The sequence below is a fragment of the Saccopteryx leptura genome, chromosome 13, assembly GCF_036850995.1.
Source record: "Saccopteryx leptura isolate mSacLep1 chromosome 13, mSacLep1_pri_phased_curated, whole genome shotgun sequence".
In the NCBI taxonomy this organism is placed as follows: domain Eukaryota; kingdom Metazoa; phylum Chordata; class Mammalia; order Chiroptera; family Emballonuridae; genus Saccopteryx; species Saccopteryx leptura.
In genome coordinates, this window is record NC_089515.1 from 38,770,702 (window position 1) to 38,788,338 (window position 17,637).

Here is a 17,637-nt window from a genome sequence, read left to right on the forward strand (position 1 = left end):
ACCAAAGCCATTCTAGCGCCTGAGGCGGAGGTCATGGAGCCATCCTCAGCACCTGGGCCAGCTTTGCTCCAGTGGAGCCCTGGCTACAGGAGGGGAAGAGAGAGACAGAGAGAAAGGCTAGGGGGAAGGGCAGAGAAGCAGATGGGAGCCTCTCCTGTGTGCCCTAGCCAGGAATCAAACCAGGGACCTCCACACACCAGGCCGACACTCCCCAGTGAGCCAGATGGCCAGGACCGATCTTTTTGTGTTTTGTATTCCACATTTTTCTCTTTCTTGATTTATATTTTACTTTTAGTAACTTCCTAAGAATAGTATAGGGAAGTAGATATTAGATATCTTGTGTCTGAAAATGTCTTTTTCTCTACTTTATTTTTTTATTTTATTTTTTTTTTAAACTTTATTTACTTATTTATATTTTTACAGAGACAGTGAGTCAGAGAGAGGGATAGACAAGGACAGACAGACAGGAACGGAGAGAGATGAGAAGCATCAATCATTCGTTTTATTTTGTTGCGTGTTGCAACATCGTTGTTCATTGATTGCTTTCTCATATGCGCCTTGACCGCGGGCCTTCAGCAGACCGAGTAACCTCTTGCTGGAGCCAGTGACCTTGGGTTCAAGCTGGTGGGCTTTTGTTCAAACCAGATGAGCCCGTGTTCAAGCTGGCGACCTCGGGGTCTCGAACCTGGGTCCTTTGCATCCCAGTCCAATGCTCTATCCACTGCGCCACCGCCTGGTCAGGCTTTTTCTCTACTTTAGTCTTGATAGTTTATCTGGGTATAGAAGTTAAAGTTGAACATAATTTTCCTTTAGAATTTTGAAGAGATTGTTCCATTGCATTTTTGCTGCTAATTTTGCTGCTTGGAGCAGTTGGACAGTTTGGTTCCTAATTCTTTGCATGAGACCATTTTGTTTCTTCTCACTGGAAGTGTGTAAGAATGTTCTGCTATTTCATAATGATGTATCTTGATATGGGTCTCTTTTCATCCTGGGACATGCTTGGGCACTTTCAAATCTGGAAACTGAATACCGTCAGTTCTGGGAAATGCGAGATTATTTTGGTGTTGATTCTTCCTCCTCTCTTCTCTGTTCTTTCTCTCTGGAACTCCTGTCATGCAGATATCTGCTCCCTAGGATTATTCTTTCATTTTTAGATCCTTTCTTTCCCTTTCATCTATTTGTCTTCCTGCTCTACTTTCTGGGACATTTCCTCAGTTTTGTCTTTCAACTCTTCTTATGAACTTTTAACGTCTAAGATCTCTTTTTAAATCCTCTCTATAGCGTCCTGTTCTTTTCATGACTGTAGTATCTTCTGTTTACTCTCTGAGACCAGTAATGATAGTTTTCTTAAACTTTCTTCCCTCTATAGGTTGTGCTTCTTCCATTGGCTTGTTTCTATTTGTTTTGGTTCATAATCTTCTATTTACGGGCTTTCCTCAGATAGCTAGGAAATGACTGGCAGGCAGTGACTAAGAGTAGGAGACTAAAAAGCTGATTGGAAGTTCTTAGCAAGTAGGAGGGTCTTCCCTATATGGTGATTTGGGGGAGCAACAGTTGGTAATTGCCCGTGTTTCTTTAGTCTTTTCCTCTCAGACCAGAAAGATTCCCTTGTAAATAGTCTCCCAGTATCTTGTCTGGAGGGTAAAGGTTTTTTGGGAAGTACACAGATTAAAGGGTTAGTGAGCTGTCTGCATAAAGCATTTATTTTATATTGCTGGTTATTATAATTTTTTATTTTTCATAGAATAGTCATGCCCTCAGTTAGTTTACCCTCAGGGCAAAGTTTTATCTTTCTAGTTATAACCCTCATCTTTGGCTGTGGTGGGGAGGAGGTGTCACCCAGTGGTATGGAGTGGATGAGGGGGCCCAGAGATCTGATTGTTTTTCAGCAACATTTTACCTTTCCTCTCCTCCTTTACTACTGCCAGTCCCAGAGGCACGTGATGCCCAGTTATTTTGCCCTTTGGGGGTTTTCTGGTGTTCCAACGGTAGTTCTCAGTTTCCTCACTGGTGTCATAGGGTTGGCTATTTTGTGTCTGCTAAGTAGTTTCTGCTTGTTCATCTGCTTTCCAGCTTTCACACTGTTGTTGCTCCTATTGCTTTGTTGCCTCTTCTCCCCTTACTTGTGGTTTTATATCGTTAAGAAAAAAAATCTCTTTAGTGCTTGTCCTGTGGTGACACAGTGGATAGATTGTCGACATGGAATGCTGAGGTCACAGGTTCAAAACCCTGGGCTTGCCTGTTACGAGACAAGGCACATACGAGACAAGCAACCAATGAACAATTAAAGTAAAGCAACTCTGAGTTGATACTTCTCACTCCCACTGTCTTCTCTCTGTAAAATCAATAAATAAAATCTTTAAAAATCTCTATGTAGTCTTAGTGGTTTTGGGGAAGAGCCTGAAAATAGATGGTCTGCTTATTTGGCCTTTTTACCTAGAAGCCTACTCCGTCTTTGCCTGGCAAGTTTCTTCTCATCTTTTAAGGCCCAGCTCAAATGGCTCATCCTCCCGGGGGTAACCTTCAGTATTTACACGGAGAGCTCTTGCTCTCTCTTCCATGGCACATTCTCCCCAACAAGACTGTGAGATCTGTGAGGTTAGGGCACACACCTGACACATTGTGCCTCTTGGGGGCAGGCACAGAGAAGCTGCTAAGTACATATGTCCCTAATGACCCTGCTGTGAACAAAATCCATATCTTTTCCACTTTCCATGTTGCCTGTTCATTTCAGCTGCAGCTTTGGTGCCATGGCAACAGCACCTGCTGGGGGACTCAGGGGTGGCTCTCCTGTCTCTCCTTTTGCCCTTCTGTCTTTTGTAGCCATGAGCCCTGAGAGCAATGTGGAGAACCTGACATGAGTCTGACTTATGGAGTCTTGGGGTTGTTTATCAAACACTTCCAATGTCTTCATGGGAGTGATCTTTTCCCTGTTTATAGCTCAACGCAAAGGAGCAAACTTTTCTTCCTTCAGTTGCCATGGCACCAGTGTATCATAGAAGTTCTTATTTTTAAAAAAATTTATTTTAGTGAGAGATAGAGACAGGAAGGGGGAGAGAGAGGGGCGGAGAGAGATGAGAAGCATCAACTCATAATTGCTTCACTTTAGTTGTTCATTGATTGCTTCTCAAACGTGCTTTGACTGAGGGACTCAAGCCGAGTCAGTGACTCCTTGCTCAAGCCTGCGACCTTGGGATCAAGCCAGTGAGTTTAGGATCATGTCGATGGTTCCATGCCCAAACCAGTAACCCCATGCTCAAGGTAGCAAGCCTGTGCTCAAGCCAGCGACCTTGGGGTTTTTAACCGGGGACCTCAGTGTTCCAGGTTGATGCTCTATGCCAGGGGTCCCCAAACTACGGCCCGCGGGCCACATGCTGCCCCCTGAGGCCATTTATCCAGCCTCCACCGCACTTCTGGAAGGGGCACCTGTTTCATTGGTGGTCAGTGAGAGGAGCATAGTTCCCATTGAAATACTGGTCAGTTTGTTGATTTAAATTTACTTGTTCTTTATTTTAAATATTGTATTTGTTCCCGTTTTGTTTTTTTACTTAAAAATAAGATATGTGCAGTGTGCATAGGGATTTGTTCATAGTTTTTTTTATACTCCGGCCCTCCAATGGTCTGAGGGACAAAGAACTGGCCCCCTATGTAAAAAGTTTGGGGACCCCTGCTCTATGCACTGTGCCACCACCAGTTCAGGAGACACCCTGAGATCTATAACTCTATCAATGAAGCTGTAAGATTTCCAGGGCTCCCGCTATCCCAACCTCTGTATCCTTGTCCATTGTTGTACCTACTCTCCTTCTTCCCCCTCCTCACCTCCACGTGTATGAAAAATATCTCAGGTTACCTGAGGTTATGTTTTTTTGTTGTTGTATTTTTTTGACACAAGAGAGAGAGACAGGGACAGACAGACAGGAAGGGAGAGAGATGAGAAACATTAACTCTTACAATGAGAAACATTGCAGCACCTTAGTTGTTCATTGATTGCTTTCTCATATGTGCCTTGTAGGGGGCTCCAGCAGAGCCAGTGACCCCTTGCTCAACCCAGTGACCTTGGGCTTCAAGCCAACAACCATGGGGTCATGTCTATGATCCCACAATGAAGCTAGCGACCCTGGCTTGAAGCTGGTGAGCCCGTGCTCAAGCCGACGACCTCGGAGTTTTGAGCCTGGGTCCTTAGCATCCCAGGTCAACACTGTTATCCACTGTGCCACTGCCTGGTCAGGCTCAGGTTACCTTAGTTTTATGCAACAGATTAAGAAAAGAGGTCTCTGTGATTATCATAGTACATTTCCAATTAGCAAGGAGAAAAGAGGAAATGTAGACGGTAGGAGTAGGGGAAGGGAAGGGAAAGGGTGATGCAGAAAGATCAGAGAACAAACGAAACAGGGTTAGAAACTGGCTCTCCAGTCTACAGCCATACCACCCTGAATGCGCCCAATCTCGTCTGATCTCGGAAGCTAAGCAGGGTCGGGCTTGGGTCATACTTGAACAGGAGAAACTGGTTCTCCACAGAGGGGAGATAGAAGAGGGTAGAGGGGGGATAGATGGTGATGGAGGGAGACTTGGGATGGTGACCACACTATGCAGTGTATAAACAATGTATTATAGAATTGTATACCTGAAACCTATATAATTTTATTAACCAATGTCACCCAAATAAATTGAGTAAAGTAGATAGATAGATAGATAGATAGATAGATAGATAGATAGATAGATAGATAGATAAAAACAAATTAGCTCTCCACAGTCTGGAAAGGTGGGGTGGTGGATGGATGGATGGCTAAGACCGGTGTCTGTGTGAGTTGGGTATGGTAATCCTAGCTCATCTCCATGGAGACATAACTACACTTGCCTCTGTTTCCCCCACCCTGCTAGTAACATTTCTTAGACTAGGCTGTGATGAGTCGGCTCACCAGCACCCTGCCAGGAGCAGGCGATGCTCTCCTGGTGGGTCAGAACCTAGTCCAGGTGAAGGAGGGAGAGGCGTCTGTGCTGGGTCTGGGGTGCCTGAGCTGTGCAGGATGCCTGTGGGGGCTCAGAGAGGAAATGACTCTCAGAGTGGACACACAGTGGGATAGTGGACCTCGAATGGGACTTCTGGCTCCTGCTTACCCCAGGGGCCCCTCAAGCCAGGGTGCTTCTCTCCTCCTTGAGACTGACTGCCTACTGCTGTCGAGCATGGTGGCCTCCTTCCCCCAGTCTCCTCAACACTATTGTGGACTCTGTGTTGGGGTGTATGTGAGTGTGTGTGGCAGGAGGAGGAGGAAGTGCCAGCAGCAGGCCAGGTGGATAGAGGGACTGAGACTTTAGACAGAACCAAGTTCCTAAAGAAACTTTTTAGAAATGTGAGTCTAATTAATGACTAGTAGGTACAGAAACTTACATGGTGGTCCCAGAACCCCCAGCAGAAAGAGCATCAGAAAAGGGAAGGAAGCCAGGGCTTCGTCATGGGCCAGGTGTGTGACTCTGGCTAAGTTCCTTAGTTTCTCTGACCCTCATCTTCCTTTTACATAAAATAGGATTAAAACACTTGCCCTGTCTGTTTTATAGAAGAGAGGGATTTTAATTTTGGCTTTTCTACTTACCAGCTGGATGACTTTGGATAGGAGCCTTAATTTCATGGACTTTGACTTCCTCTTCCTCAAATTGGGAATTAACATTCTTCACAGGATTTTTGTGAGGATTAGATGAGATAATACATGAGAAATATCCAGCTCAATGTTTGGCACATGTGAGTCTTCAGTAAATGTTAGCAGTTGTCTTCACAGGATTGTTGTGAGGGCCAAATGAAATTCTGTATTTGAAAGCTCCTTGAAAACTCGAGATTTATGTTTGTCATGATTCTTCTCTTGAATCTGAGCTTCTCCAAACTGGGAATGGTTGGGACGAGGCTGCAGGTCTCCACGTTGGGTTCCAGACTTAGGCCTGCTGGCTGTGAAGTGGAAGTCGTAGGGTGTGACAAGGAAAGGGAAAGCCATAGGCTTCAGTGCCACTGTGGGCTCTCCTGGCCAGGGCTGAGTGTGTGCGTGGCCCCTACCTGTGGGCACATACTGGGTCAGGCTCGTGTGTGCAACAGGACCTCTTCTGTTTTCATATGTTTTAGAATACAGTTCATATTATCCAGGTGACAAGGCAATGTTTTCTCCCCATATAAAGTTGTTTCTAAAACCCGTCATTACCATGGAGATCTAAGCTGATAGGTTGGCCCCCGCTTTGTGAAGAGGCAGCAGGAGTGGCATGGGTGTTGAGGTTCAGCCTGAGGCTATGGAGTTCATTCAATGTCCCCCTTCTTTCCTCATCCCTGCCCCCTCGCTCCAGCCTGGCTGGACTCAGATGCCCTGGAGGCTGAGGCCCTGCTGGGCTGGTCATGGGGCAGTGAGGCTCTGAGCAGAGCCCTTGTAAGGATGAGATCATCCCACAGGATGGTGAGGCCACCTGTGCTGGTTCTGGCCACACACACAGTGATGTAACCAGGGGCTTTAGCTCACAGTGGAAACATGGGGTTCGCTTTACAGTTCAGGCTGCCCAGTTTGTTCCTGGCGGCCCCGCTGCAGCCTTGCCTCTCTTGCCCCCTGCTCTTGTACACAGGCCCCCAGGGTGCCCTGCGCTTTCTACCCCCACTCTACTGCTGTGTTCTTTTGGGCATGCCCTTCTCGTCACCTCTGGTTTGTTTGTTCACTCATTTCCTTAGTTACTTATGTACTCACTCATCCAGCAGCATTTATGAAGTAACTACTATGTGCTAGGCACTGTGTTAGGTGGTGGGATGTAGCAGTAAGAAAGACATGATTCCTGCCCACAGGGGACATAAGGAGTGGAGGCACACAGGGGAACAGTCAACCACAGTGCTCTGAAGGGGAAGTGCACCCACATTTTCTGGCCCACCCGTTAAGGCCAGTTCAAAAGCCACTTCTGCTACAAAGCCTTTCCTGATTCCACAGCCAGAGGTGATTGCTCCCTTTGCTGCGCCCTGAGCACTTAGTACATTACTCTGTTCATTCATCTACAGATATTTAATGAGCGTTGGTTTCATACCAGGCACTATTCTAGGAACTGACAACACAGCAATGAATATATAGATAAGTCATGCAGCTGCTATTTCCATAGGCAGTTGGAAAGGATGGACATCAACAAATTCATAATGTATAATATGTCAGGTAGCCATGCATTCTGTGAGGAAAGATAAACATGGTAAGAGGATTAAGAAGTGTTGGAAGAGAAGGCCTCTCTTAGGAGGTGATGTGATGGCAGACAAGAATTGCAGTATAATGGTCACATGGTGGGTGAGAGGTGAGCCTGCAGGGTCATGTGGCTGGGGCACAGCGAGAAAGACAGAGAGTGGTAGGAGGTGAGGCCACTGTGCTAATGGGGCCCCCTGATCAGGTGGATTTAATGAAAAGGGAGTTATTGGCATGTATGTTTTTTAAGTGAGAGGAGGGGGGATAGTGAGACAGACTCCCGCATGCACTCCGACCAGGATCCACCTGGCAACCCCCATCTAAGGCCGATGCTCAAATCAGCTGAGCTATCCTCAGTGCCTGAGGCTGACGCTTGGATCAACCAAGCCACTGGCTTCAAGAGGAGAAGAGAGGGAGAAAGGGAGAGGGAGAGGAGAGAAGAGATGGTCACTTCTCATATGTGCCCTGACTGGGAATTGAACCTGGGACATTCACACTCTGGGCTGATGCTCTATCCACTGAGCCAACCAGCCTAGGCCTATTGGTATGTTTTGAGCAGAGGAGCACCCTGGCCTGACTTTATTTCAAAAGGCTCCCTCTGGCTGCTGGGCTGAGAATGGGCTGAAGAGAGGTCAGGATGAGAGTAGTGAGGCCATAGAGGAGGTTATTGCAGAGATAGAAGTGTGAAATGATGGGGATAGACCGGATGGTGGGAATGACAGGAAGTGATTCATCAATTCTGGCTATATTCTGAAGGGAGGGCCCTTAGGAGTAGCTGATGGAGTGGACACGAGAAAAGGAAAGAATAAAGAATTACCTCCAGGTTTTGGCCTGAGCCAAAGTAGAAGGATGAAGTTGCCATTTACTGAGCTATGTATGTAGGAATTGATTTAGGGGAGAGAATAAGGAGCTTGGTTTGGGTCATGTTAACTGTAGTACCTATTAGACCTCCAAGTGGATGTCAGGTCCACAGTCAGAAACAAGACCCAGGAGTTCAGGGGAGAGGTCTGGGCTGCAGATAGAAATATGGGAGCCATGAGCATATAGACATTTAAAGGCCACAGCATGGGATTAGATTCCATAGGTTATGTGGAGAAACAACGGGAAATAGTGCTGAGGCCTGAGCCCTGGGACATCTCACAATATAGGCCGAGGTAGTGAGGATGAAAGAGATTAGGAAAAGCGGCCAGGGAAGCATCAAGTGCCCTCGGAAGGAATGGTGTCCAGGAGCAAGTGAGGGGAAGGGGGATGGTCAGTGCTGATAGATTGGGTAGATAAGACTTAAGGATTGGCAGTGGCTTTGGCACTGTTCAAGTCACAGGTGCCATGGGCAAGAGCAGTTCTGGTGCAGTGGTGGGAACAAAAGCCTGACTGGAGGAGAGGAACTGAAGACAGCAAGTACAAACAAGTGTTTCTAAGTTTTTTCTGTAAAGGAGAGAATAGAGAAATGGGGACAGGAGATAGGAGAGGACTGGGGTCACTTGAAGTTCTTTTTTAAGGAAGGGGACATACAACAGGCTTGTGTGCTGATGGCAACAATATAATAGAGAGGAAAAGTTTGGTAGTGCAGGAAGAAGCAGGGAGATGTCCCTGATGAGGCAAGAGGAGGTGAGGTCCAGTGTGGGCGGCTTTCGCTAGGTGTGTGGGCACTTTGTCCATAGACAATAGGGAAGGTAGAACAGGTTTGCACAGATGCAGGTATATCCTTCCCTTATGTGGGGACCTGTCTGTTTGGCTGTGCAGTAGGTTCCCTGAGAGCAGAAACCCTGTTCGTCAAGCTTCCCATGTTCACAACCCTCACTTGGCAGTCAGCACATAATATATATAGTTGAGGGATATATGGTAGAAGTCTTAGTTTTCTAATAAGTGTTGCAAATCAGTTGGAGTTAGCTGAATTTATTGGTAAAGCTAGACAGACTTTTATGGAATTGACAGGAGTGTGGCTGTGTCCAGGCAAGGAATGGAGCCAGCATTTGGAAGGATGTCAGGACTCTCTCTGGCTCCAAGCTCTTATTCTGTCCTGAACATCAACTTCATTTTTCCATCTCACCGCAGATCAGCTTTGTCTGCTTCTCAGTCCATGTACAGAACATGGTTGTACCCCTTCGAGGTTATATTTCCAGACCCAAGGGTAGACTGTCTCTAGCTCCTTCCTAATTCTCAAATCCTAGGTCAGTGATTTGGATTAGATGAGCTGATTGGTGTCAGTTACTGGGCCAATCAGCTATACGGCCAGGGAGGCAGGGAACATGTGACTCCAATAGTTAGAATCTCTCCTTGAGGGTAGGGCTGGAAGTCCCCAGAGAGGAGGGGCTGGGAATACACCTCAGGCAGCCTCACAGCGATGAATGAGTGGGTAGGTAGGTGTGGATGGGTGAGAAGGTAGGTGGGTGGATGGATGGATGGATGGATGGATGGATGCTTTAGCTGTGTCATCAAGAAATAGCTTTGGAGCCTGGAATGAAAGTAAGAAGGCTCTTGGCAGGGGTGTAGGTGTTGAGGTGTTGGGGAAGATCTCTGAGGTCAGAACTGTCATTACAGTTGAGGGTATAGAACAGGCCACTGAAGAAAGGAAGCTTGTTACTACCAGCCAAGGTTTTCTAGAAACTTCTTTCTTCTCTTCTTACCAGGAAGCTAGGAAGTTTCCCCTACATATTTACCTTCCAGCTGCTGAAGAGGAGCAGTTTTCATCTTTGACAGGACCTAGCTTCTATAAATAAGCTGAGCCATATGATAGCCCCGTTCTACCAGCAAGCCTGGGGCAGGTGGGCCAGTCCAGCCTCTTCAGGTGGTTTTGTCCATCTTGTTCTCTCCTTTCACTCTTTTGGAACTGGTCTTCCTGCAACCCAATCTCCTGCTTCCTTCTTAGGGTACCCAGAGCCAGAGGTGACCTGGTACAAGGATGACATGGAGCTGGACCGCTACTGTGGCTTGCCAAAATATGAGATCACTCATCAGGGCAACCGCCACACACTGCAGCTCTACAAGTAAGGGAGAGGGGCCTGCTCCGCTGTCTGCCCTCCTGGGGGTTCTGTGGCCAAAGCCTGCCCTCAGAAATGGAGTCAGCTGGGTGAAGATGCCCAGGCAGGATCGAGGGGCAGAGGGTGGAGTTCTGCAGCTGAACTGAACCACCTGGTGAACGTGTCTGTCTGCCAGTGTCTGGGATCTCCTAAGGCCAGCGTGGTAGTATTTGTAACAGCCAGAGAGCAGCAACCAGAGGAGGTCCTGACCCATGGAAACATTTTCCATGAGGTCAGCTGCCAAAAAAAGCTCCTGTGTCATCCTTCACAAGGGGCTGTGTGGGTCACCTGCTTCTCACAGGCGCTCATCTGTGCCCCAATTCTAATTCCCCCTGGTGGCATGATCTTGATCAGCTTCCACCCTCTTGCTGGCCTCAGTTTCCACAACTGTCATGCAGAGTGTTGGGTCTGGTGCTGTCTGAGCTGGGCATGGCCCTCAGGGCAGGACTTGTAGGGGTTGGGCAGCTTGCTCAACTCAGAGGCTCTGGCTGTGGGGAGTGGGGGTCTCTCACCTCCAAGGAGGGCAGAGTTGACTTCTAATGTTCCTGCCTCCAGGTGTACGGAAGAAGATGCCGCCATCTACCAGGCCTCTGCTCGGAACACCAAGGGCATTGTGTCCTGCTCAGGGGTCCTAGAGGTGGGCACCATGACTGAGTACAGGATCCACCAGCGATGGTTTGCCAAGCTGAAGAGCAAGGCCGCGGCGAAGATGCGTGAGATTGAGCAGAGCTGGAAGCGCGGGAGTGAGACGGAGGCCGTGAGAGAGGCTGACACCTTGCGCAAGCTGAGCCCTGACCGCTTCCAGCGAAAGCGACGGCTGAGTGGGGCTGAGGCGCCTGTGCCTTCAGCCGCCACCAGGGAGGCTGAGGACAGGACCTCTGTAGCTTGGCAGGAGCGGGAGACTGAGGCTGGTCAGCACCCAGGTTTGGGCCAGATCAGCAGTTTTTCCCCTGGAGATGTGACCACCAATGGGGAGGCTGCCCCCGAGAATGGGGAGGATGGGGATCACGGCCTGTTGACATACATCTGTGAGGCCATGGAGCTGGGGCCTCAGAGAGCCACCAAAAAGGAGTCTGGGGCCAAGAAGAAAAAGAAAGATGAAGCACCTAAGCCAGACCTGCAGAAGCCAGAGTTAGAGAAGGCAGCTCGAGACCACCGATCTGAAAGCTGTGTCTCCAGGTCAGACAAGCTCGACTCCTCTGGGACGCAGGGGCCCATGGACACGGAGCAAATTCATACCTGGCCCAGGGGCAGGGCTGCACAGGAGCCTGGGTCCTCAGGAGTGGATGGCACCAGGGAGCCAGCCTCCACCGTAGGCTCTCCAGACCAGGCCCAGAATGCCCCCACCCCTGTCCCAGGCCCAGACCAGGAAGTATATTTCTCCCTAAGGGACATGTATCTGGAGAGCACTCGTGCAGTCAAGCCACAGGGAGAAGAGGGATATCACACGCGAAGTGGCAGGGCACCTGAAGAGATGCCCTCAGGGAAAGTGCCCAGTGAGGCAAGAGGTGAGAAGGAGCCTACTGCCTCTAGCCAGCCCATGCCCACAGCCCCTCAGCCAACTTGGCCTTTCAACAGAAAGAGATTTGCCCCTCCAAAGCCTAAAGGAGAGCCCACCACCAGTAGCAAGCCTGATTCTTCCCTGAGCCAAGCTCCAGAACCTGGAGCCCAGAGCTTAGAAAAGGCTCCACCTCAGGCTTCTGCCCAGGTGCCTACACCCCCTGCCCGGCGCAGATACAGAACATGGGAGAGCCCCTTGCAGGGGCCAGCAGGCTGCAGGACTCCAGGAGAGGTAAGTGTGGGTGCTGGGTGCCTGGGGGTCGCTCTGGGAAGCTGACTTCATGGAAACTCTTGCTGCAACAGCTCGGAAGCCAGGGAGCAGTGGGATATTAATAGAAGGGGTAGGGTAGAGTGGGGTGGGGTAGGGTTGGCATGCCAGCTTGGAGCAGGGGACCATAGGCTTGGCCCTCACCCCAGCCAATCTCCAGGCAGCACAGCCTGACTGTGACTCTCCTCTGACAGTGTGGTAGTTCACAGCCAAGGGGCATATGCCCCGGAGGGAGGTGGAGGAAGATAGTGTTCTCTGGGGAGGAAGAAGCCAGTGGAGAGTTTTCTGTGGGCCTTCCTAAAGCAACAGTTTCCTGGGGGAGACAGGAGCAGGAGTGTGCTATAGTGCAGCAGTTCTTGACCTGGATGCTCATTAAAAGATTTTAAAAATATCAAATGTCCAGGAAATTCTGGTTTAATGTGGGTTTTTACCTAACATTTTGGAGTCAGGGGTACCTGTGTGCAAATCTGACTACATGTAACATTGTGTGATCTTGGGCAAGTCATAAAATCAGAATTATAATAAAACCTGGCCCTGGCTAGTTTGTTCAGTGGATAGAGTATTGGCCCAGCTTGCAGACATTCCAGGTTTGATCCCTGCTTGGGGCACACATGAGAAGCGACCATCTGCTTCTCTCCTCTTCCCTCTCCCCTTCTCTCTTCCTTCTCACAGCCAGTGGCTCAGTTGGTTTGAGCGTCTTCCCTAGGCACTTGGAGATAGCTTGGTTGATTTGAGCCTAGGCCCCAGACAAGGGTTGCCCCCTGGTTGGGGTGCAAGCGGGAGTCTGTCTCTCTATCTCCCCTCCTCTGACCTAAAAAAATAAAATAAAACCTACTTCATAGGGCTATTGCAAGAATTAAAGTGCTTACTTAGCACAGGGCCTGGTGCATATTAAGAACTAAGTAAACAGCAGTAGGTACAAGATAGTACTATGATGGAAGACAGAGGTAGACTGTTTTACCTGGGAACAGAAGTGTCATCGTTTTCTGGGGATCGGGTAGTCAACAGAGAAAAGGTGGTGTTTTGTGTGGAGACACAAACTCTTCAAAGAAAGAGGCAGATGAATGACATTAAGGAGTTTGACATGGGTGGGGGGAGTGGGAGAGGGGGATGGGAGTGAGAAGATGGAAGGAGTTTGTCCCATTTGGTCACTGTTTGATGTTTCAAGGGGAAGAGGGCTGGCCGTATTTCACAGGAGTTTTGGGAGACAAAGTGTTTAATAATGGGCAGAAAGAAGGTAATATTTCTTATGAGTGGCAGAAAAAAAAGTGTTTCAAGAGTGGGTGAGATGGGTAAGATACATGGGACATACTGATACTGAGAAATTATTGATTGTTTAATTGAAATTTAAACGCATATCCAGGTTTTTTGTTTTGTTTGTTTATTTGTTTTTGCTAAATCTGGCAACCCTAAGTGGAGACGGCATTTTGGGGGGAACTAAGATGAGACTGTTTCTTGGGATGGAGGGAGCAGGAGCCTGGGCCCCAGGAAACAGGAGGAGCAGCCGAAAGCAGTGCTCCATAGGGTTCCAGCAGAGGACAGATGTCTTCTTGGAACTAAGTGAATCATGTCAGGGACAAGCTGCTATAGCCCTTCATGGAGGGCAGAGGGAAAAGGATGCTTCATGGGAAGAAGTGAGGGGCTGCCTTTCCTGGGGAGAGAACTTTCATGGGAAAATGAGGGAGAGACCAGTTTCAAGGATGAATAGGGAAAGTGGTTTTATTTTAGTGGATGCTGAAGTTAGTCTGTGTGGACATTCATTTAGAGGGCTTTAGAAAGTGAGGTGAGCCTCAAACCAGTCTCTGGAATCTGTTCATGACCTTCATGCTTGTTCTCAGGAGATTTCAGCATCTGGTGTGTTGAGTTCTAATGGCTTAGATGGGGCTGCTTCATGTACCTGACATGTAGGGATGGCCCTCATGGGTCCCTAGGGAGCTCATTTGGGAAGTGACCAGGCTAGTGGCCAAGTCTGGGAATGAAGCTGGCTATTCCGCTCACAGCAGTGGGGAACACCATAGCCAGGATCCTGGCAGGGTCGTTCTTGCCTCTCAGAGGTGAGAGGAGAGAGCTCGGGCTGTGTTGGCATGGGAGAGGCAGACTGCAGTAGTTCTGCTCTTCCTGCAAAGAGCATGTGTGGCTTTTATTTATTTATTTTTATACTTTTAAAAAATTGTGACATATACATGTGAAAAACATATTTAACATCTGTGTATATTTTGAAGCTGTTGCTTTTAGTGGTTGACTTTCACTGGTTTTTCATATTTTGATAGTACCAAATCATTTTTAAAAACACCTTATTTTTTGGATTATGAAGAAACATATGGTCATAGTAGAAAATAGGGGCCAAAGCCCTAAAAATTCAAAGGAGAAAATAACACTTTAGCTATAATTCTACTCTACAGAGACATTTTGGTATATCTACCAGTCTTTTTTGCATATATAGTTTTATTAGTTTTGAAGTTTAATTTGTGCTGTTATTTTCATTCAACTTTATATATTGCTTTCTCTACTTCTCATTATTTCATGAGCATTTTATCATGGTTACTAAAAATTATCTGAAAAACTTTATTTAAAAAAATTTATATTGATTTTAGCGAGAGAGGAAGGGAGGGTGAGAAAGAGAGAGCGAGAGAGAAACAGGAACATTAATCTGGTTTTGTGTGTGCCCTGACTGGGGATTGAACCAGCAACCTCTGTGCTTTGGGACAATGCTTTGACCAACTGAGCTATCCAGCCAGGGCTGAAAAACTTCATTTTTAATGGTTGTGTATAGTACTATTGTATGAATATTTTAATCATTTCTTCTCATGGTGGTTACACTTTCCTTCCCTATTCTAAGGTTAGTTCAATGTTAATCTACATTTAATATGATTTTTATTGTTTGACTTGCTTCATTTGACTTTTAAATTAATCTGGAATTGATTTGGGTATACTGTATAGTAAAGCACCAGTCTCTAGCTCAATTTCTGGTTAATAAGTGGCTAATTTCCCCAATTATCATTTGTGAAATATTCAACCCCTACCTAATAGTTTGTGATTATTTTTATATACTAATTTTTATAAACACTAAAGCTTATATACACATCTATCATAATCAATTAATCTGTTTATTGATTCTTATAACAGAATGATCTTGTTTTCATTATTATAGTTTCAATTTTTGGCAAAACAACCGTCTTCTTTTTTAAAAATTTCTTAGCAATATTCTCTCTTTTTTTTTACTCTAGAAAAACTTTAGAATCATTGTTTGAAATTCTCCAAACTTCTAGATACTATTGTTTTTTACCTTGTATCTTTATATTCATCATTTTAAAAAAACAACACTTTAAAAAAGTGATGAACCTAGCCTGTGGTGGTACAGTGGATAAAGCGTCCACCTGGAATGTTGAGGTTGCCAGTTCGAGGCCCTGGGCTTGCCTGGTCAAGGCATATGTGAGAAGCAACTAAGAGTTGATGCTTCCTTCTCCTCGCCTAACCCCCCCCCCCACCTTTCCCTCCCTCTTCCTCTCTCTCTCTCTCTCTCTCTCTCTCTCTCTCTCCTTTCTATAAAAATCTTTTAAAAAAGTGATGAATTATTTTTAACAAAGTCAGAAGCTTATTAAATACTTTCATAGAAAACTAAAGTCAGGTTTGCATTTTGAATGGTCTTTTAATAAAACTTGCTAAGTAATATATTTTTAAACCGCTTTATTGAGGTATAGTTTATATACCATACCATTTACATATATAAAGTGTATAATTCACTGTACACAATTCAGAGTTGTGTAGTCCCTGCCACAATTCAGTTTTAGAGCATTTTTATCACTGTTAAAAGGTCGCTGTTCCTTTTGCAATTAGTACTTTTCCTACTCCCAGAACCAGGCACCAACTGATCTGCTTTCTGTCTCTAACCATTGGTATTTTGACTGGGATTGTGTTAAACATAAGAATTAATTTGCCTGACCAGGTGGTGGCACAATGGATAGAGCGTTGACCTGAGACGTTGAGGTCCCAGGTTCGAAATCCCACGTTGTCGGCTTGAGTACAGGCTCACCATCTTGAGCGTGGGGTCGCCAGATTGAAGCCCAAGGTCGCTGGCTTGAGCAAGGGGTCATTGGCTTGGCTGGAGTTCCCTGGTCAAGGCACATATGAGAAGCAATCAATGAACAACTAAAGTGATGCAACTGTGAGTTGATGCTTCTCATTTCTCTTTCCCTTCCCCTCTCTTTCTCTCCCTCTCTCTCGCGTGTGTGTGCTTAAAAATATTTAATTAATTTGGAAAAATCTATATCTTAATATTTGTCTTTCTTATTCGAGAGCATGGTATTTATCTCAGTTTTTAAAACCTTCTTGCAATTGAAGACAGAAATTATTCAGTTCAAATAACAGAAAAAAAGATAGGTAAAAGGAATTAACAGAGCCTCAGGGACCTGTGGTACAGTATCAGAACAGTGTCATTAAAGACTGAAGGAAAGGAGAAGAGTATGATGCAGAAAAAATATATATGAAGAAATAATAGCTGAAGTCATCTCAAATTTGGCAAAAGACACAAACCTACACAGATTAAGAAGTCCAGCAACCTCCAAATAAGGTTCGCCCACAGAATTTCAGGTCAAGAAACATCAGCAACTGCTGAAAACTAAAAACAATAAAAACATCTTGAAAGGAGCAGAGAAAAACAATGTATTATTTACAGGGAAATAATGATTCAAATGACTACAGAGATCTCATCAGAGACAATGGAAGTCAAAAGGAAGTGGAATAATGTTTTTTTTAACAGCTGAAAGAAAAGGCATTTCAATCTCGAATTCTAAATTCAGCCAACATATTTTTTAGTATTGAAGGTGAACTAAACACATTCCCAGATAGAAAAAAACTAAGAGAACACATCACTACTACACCTGTTCCGAAAGACTTGCTGAAGTAAGTTTTTCACAGAAAGGAAATGATACCAGAAGAAACTTGTAATGTCAGGAGTGAAGGAAGGGCAACGGAAATGGGAAATATCTAGGTAAATATAACAGATTATTTTTCTTCTCTTGAATTCCTTAAAGTATGTTTGAAGTAAAAAGTATAAATTATAACATTGTCTGTAGGATTTTTAATGTATGTAAATGTAATACATAAGAAAACTACAATATAAAGGGGGAGAGGATAAAGGGACCTATATGGTGATAGGATTACTACATTTCACTTGAAGTGGTAGAATATTGACTCTTAAGTAGATGGTGGGAACTTAAATATATAGTGTAAGTCCAAATTAATAATTAAAGTACTAAGAAAAATAGAAATTAAAATGGAATACTAAAAAAATGTTCAAATACTGTGGAAGTTAACAGGAAAGGGAAAACAGGAAGGGAAACAGAGGAAATAAATAGAAGACAAATAATAATTGGGCCCTGGCCAGTTGGCTCAGTGGATAGAGAGAGCGTCAGCCCAGCATGCAGATGTCCCAGGTTCTATCCCCAGTCAGGGCACACATGAGAAGCGACCATCTGCTTCTCTTTCCCTCTCTCTCCCCATTCTCTCTCTCTCTTCCCTTCTCACAGCCAGTGGCTTGGTTAGTTCAAGCATAGGCCCAGGATACTGAGGATAACTTGACTGATTTGAGCATCGGCCCCAGATG

The 17,637-nt window shown here is 45.9% G+C and overlaps 1 protein-coding gene across 2 annotated transcripts in view; it reads left to right on the forward strand.

The window, feature by feature from the left end:
- Positions 1-17,637, forward strand: part of ALPK3 (alpha kinase 3) — a 58,134-nt gene that overhangs the window by 13,046 nt on the left and 27,451 nt on the right. For both annotated transcript variants that reach the window (XM_066355567.1, XM_066355568.1), the window contains 2 exons: positions 10,054-10,171; positions 10,760-11,996. In XM_066355567.1, the coding sequence (XP_066211664.1) occupies positions 10,054-10,171; positions 10,760-11,996 (1,355 nt within the window). The remainder of the gene's footprint in view (positions 1-10,053; positions 10,172-10,759; positions 11,997-17,637) is intronic.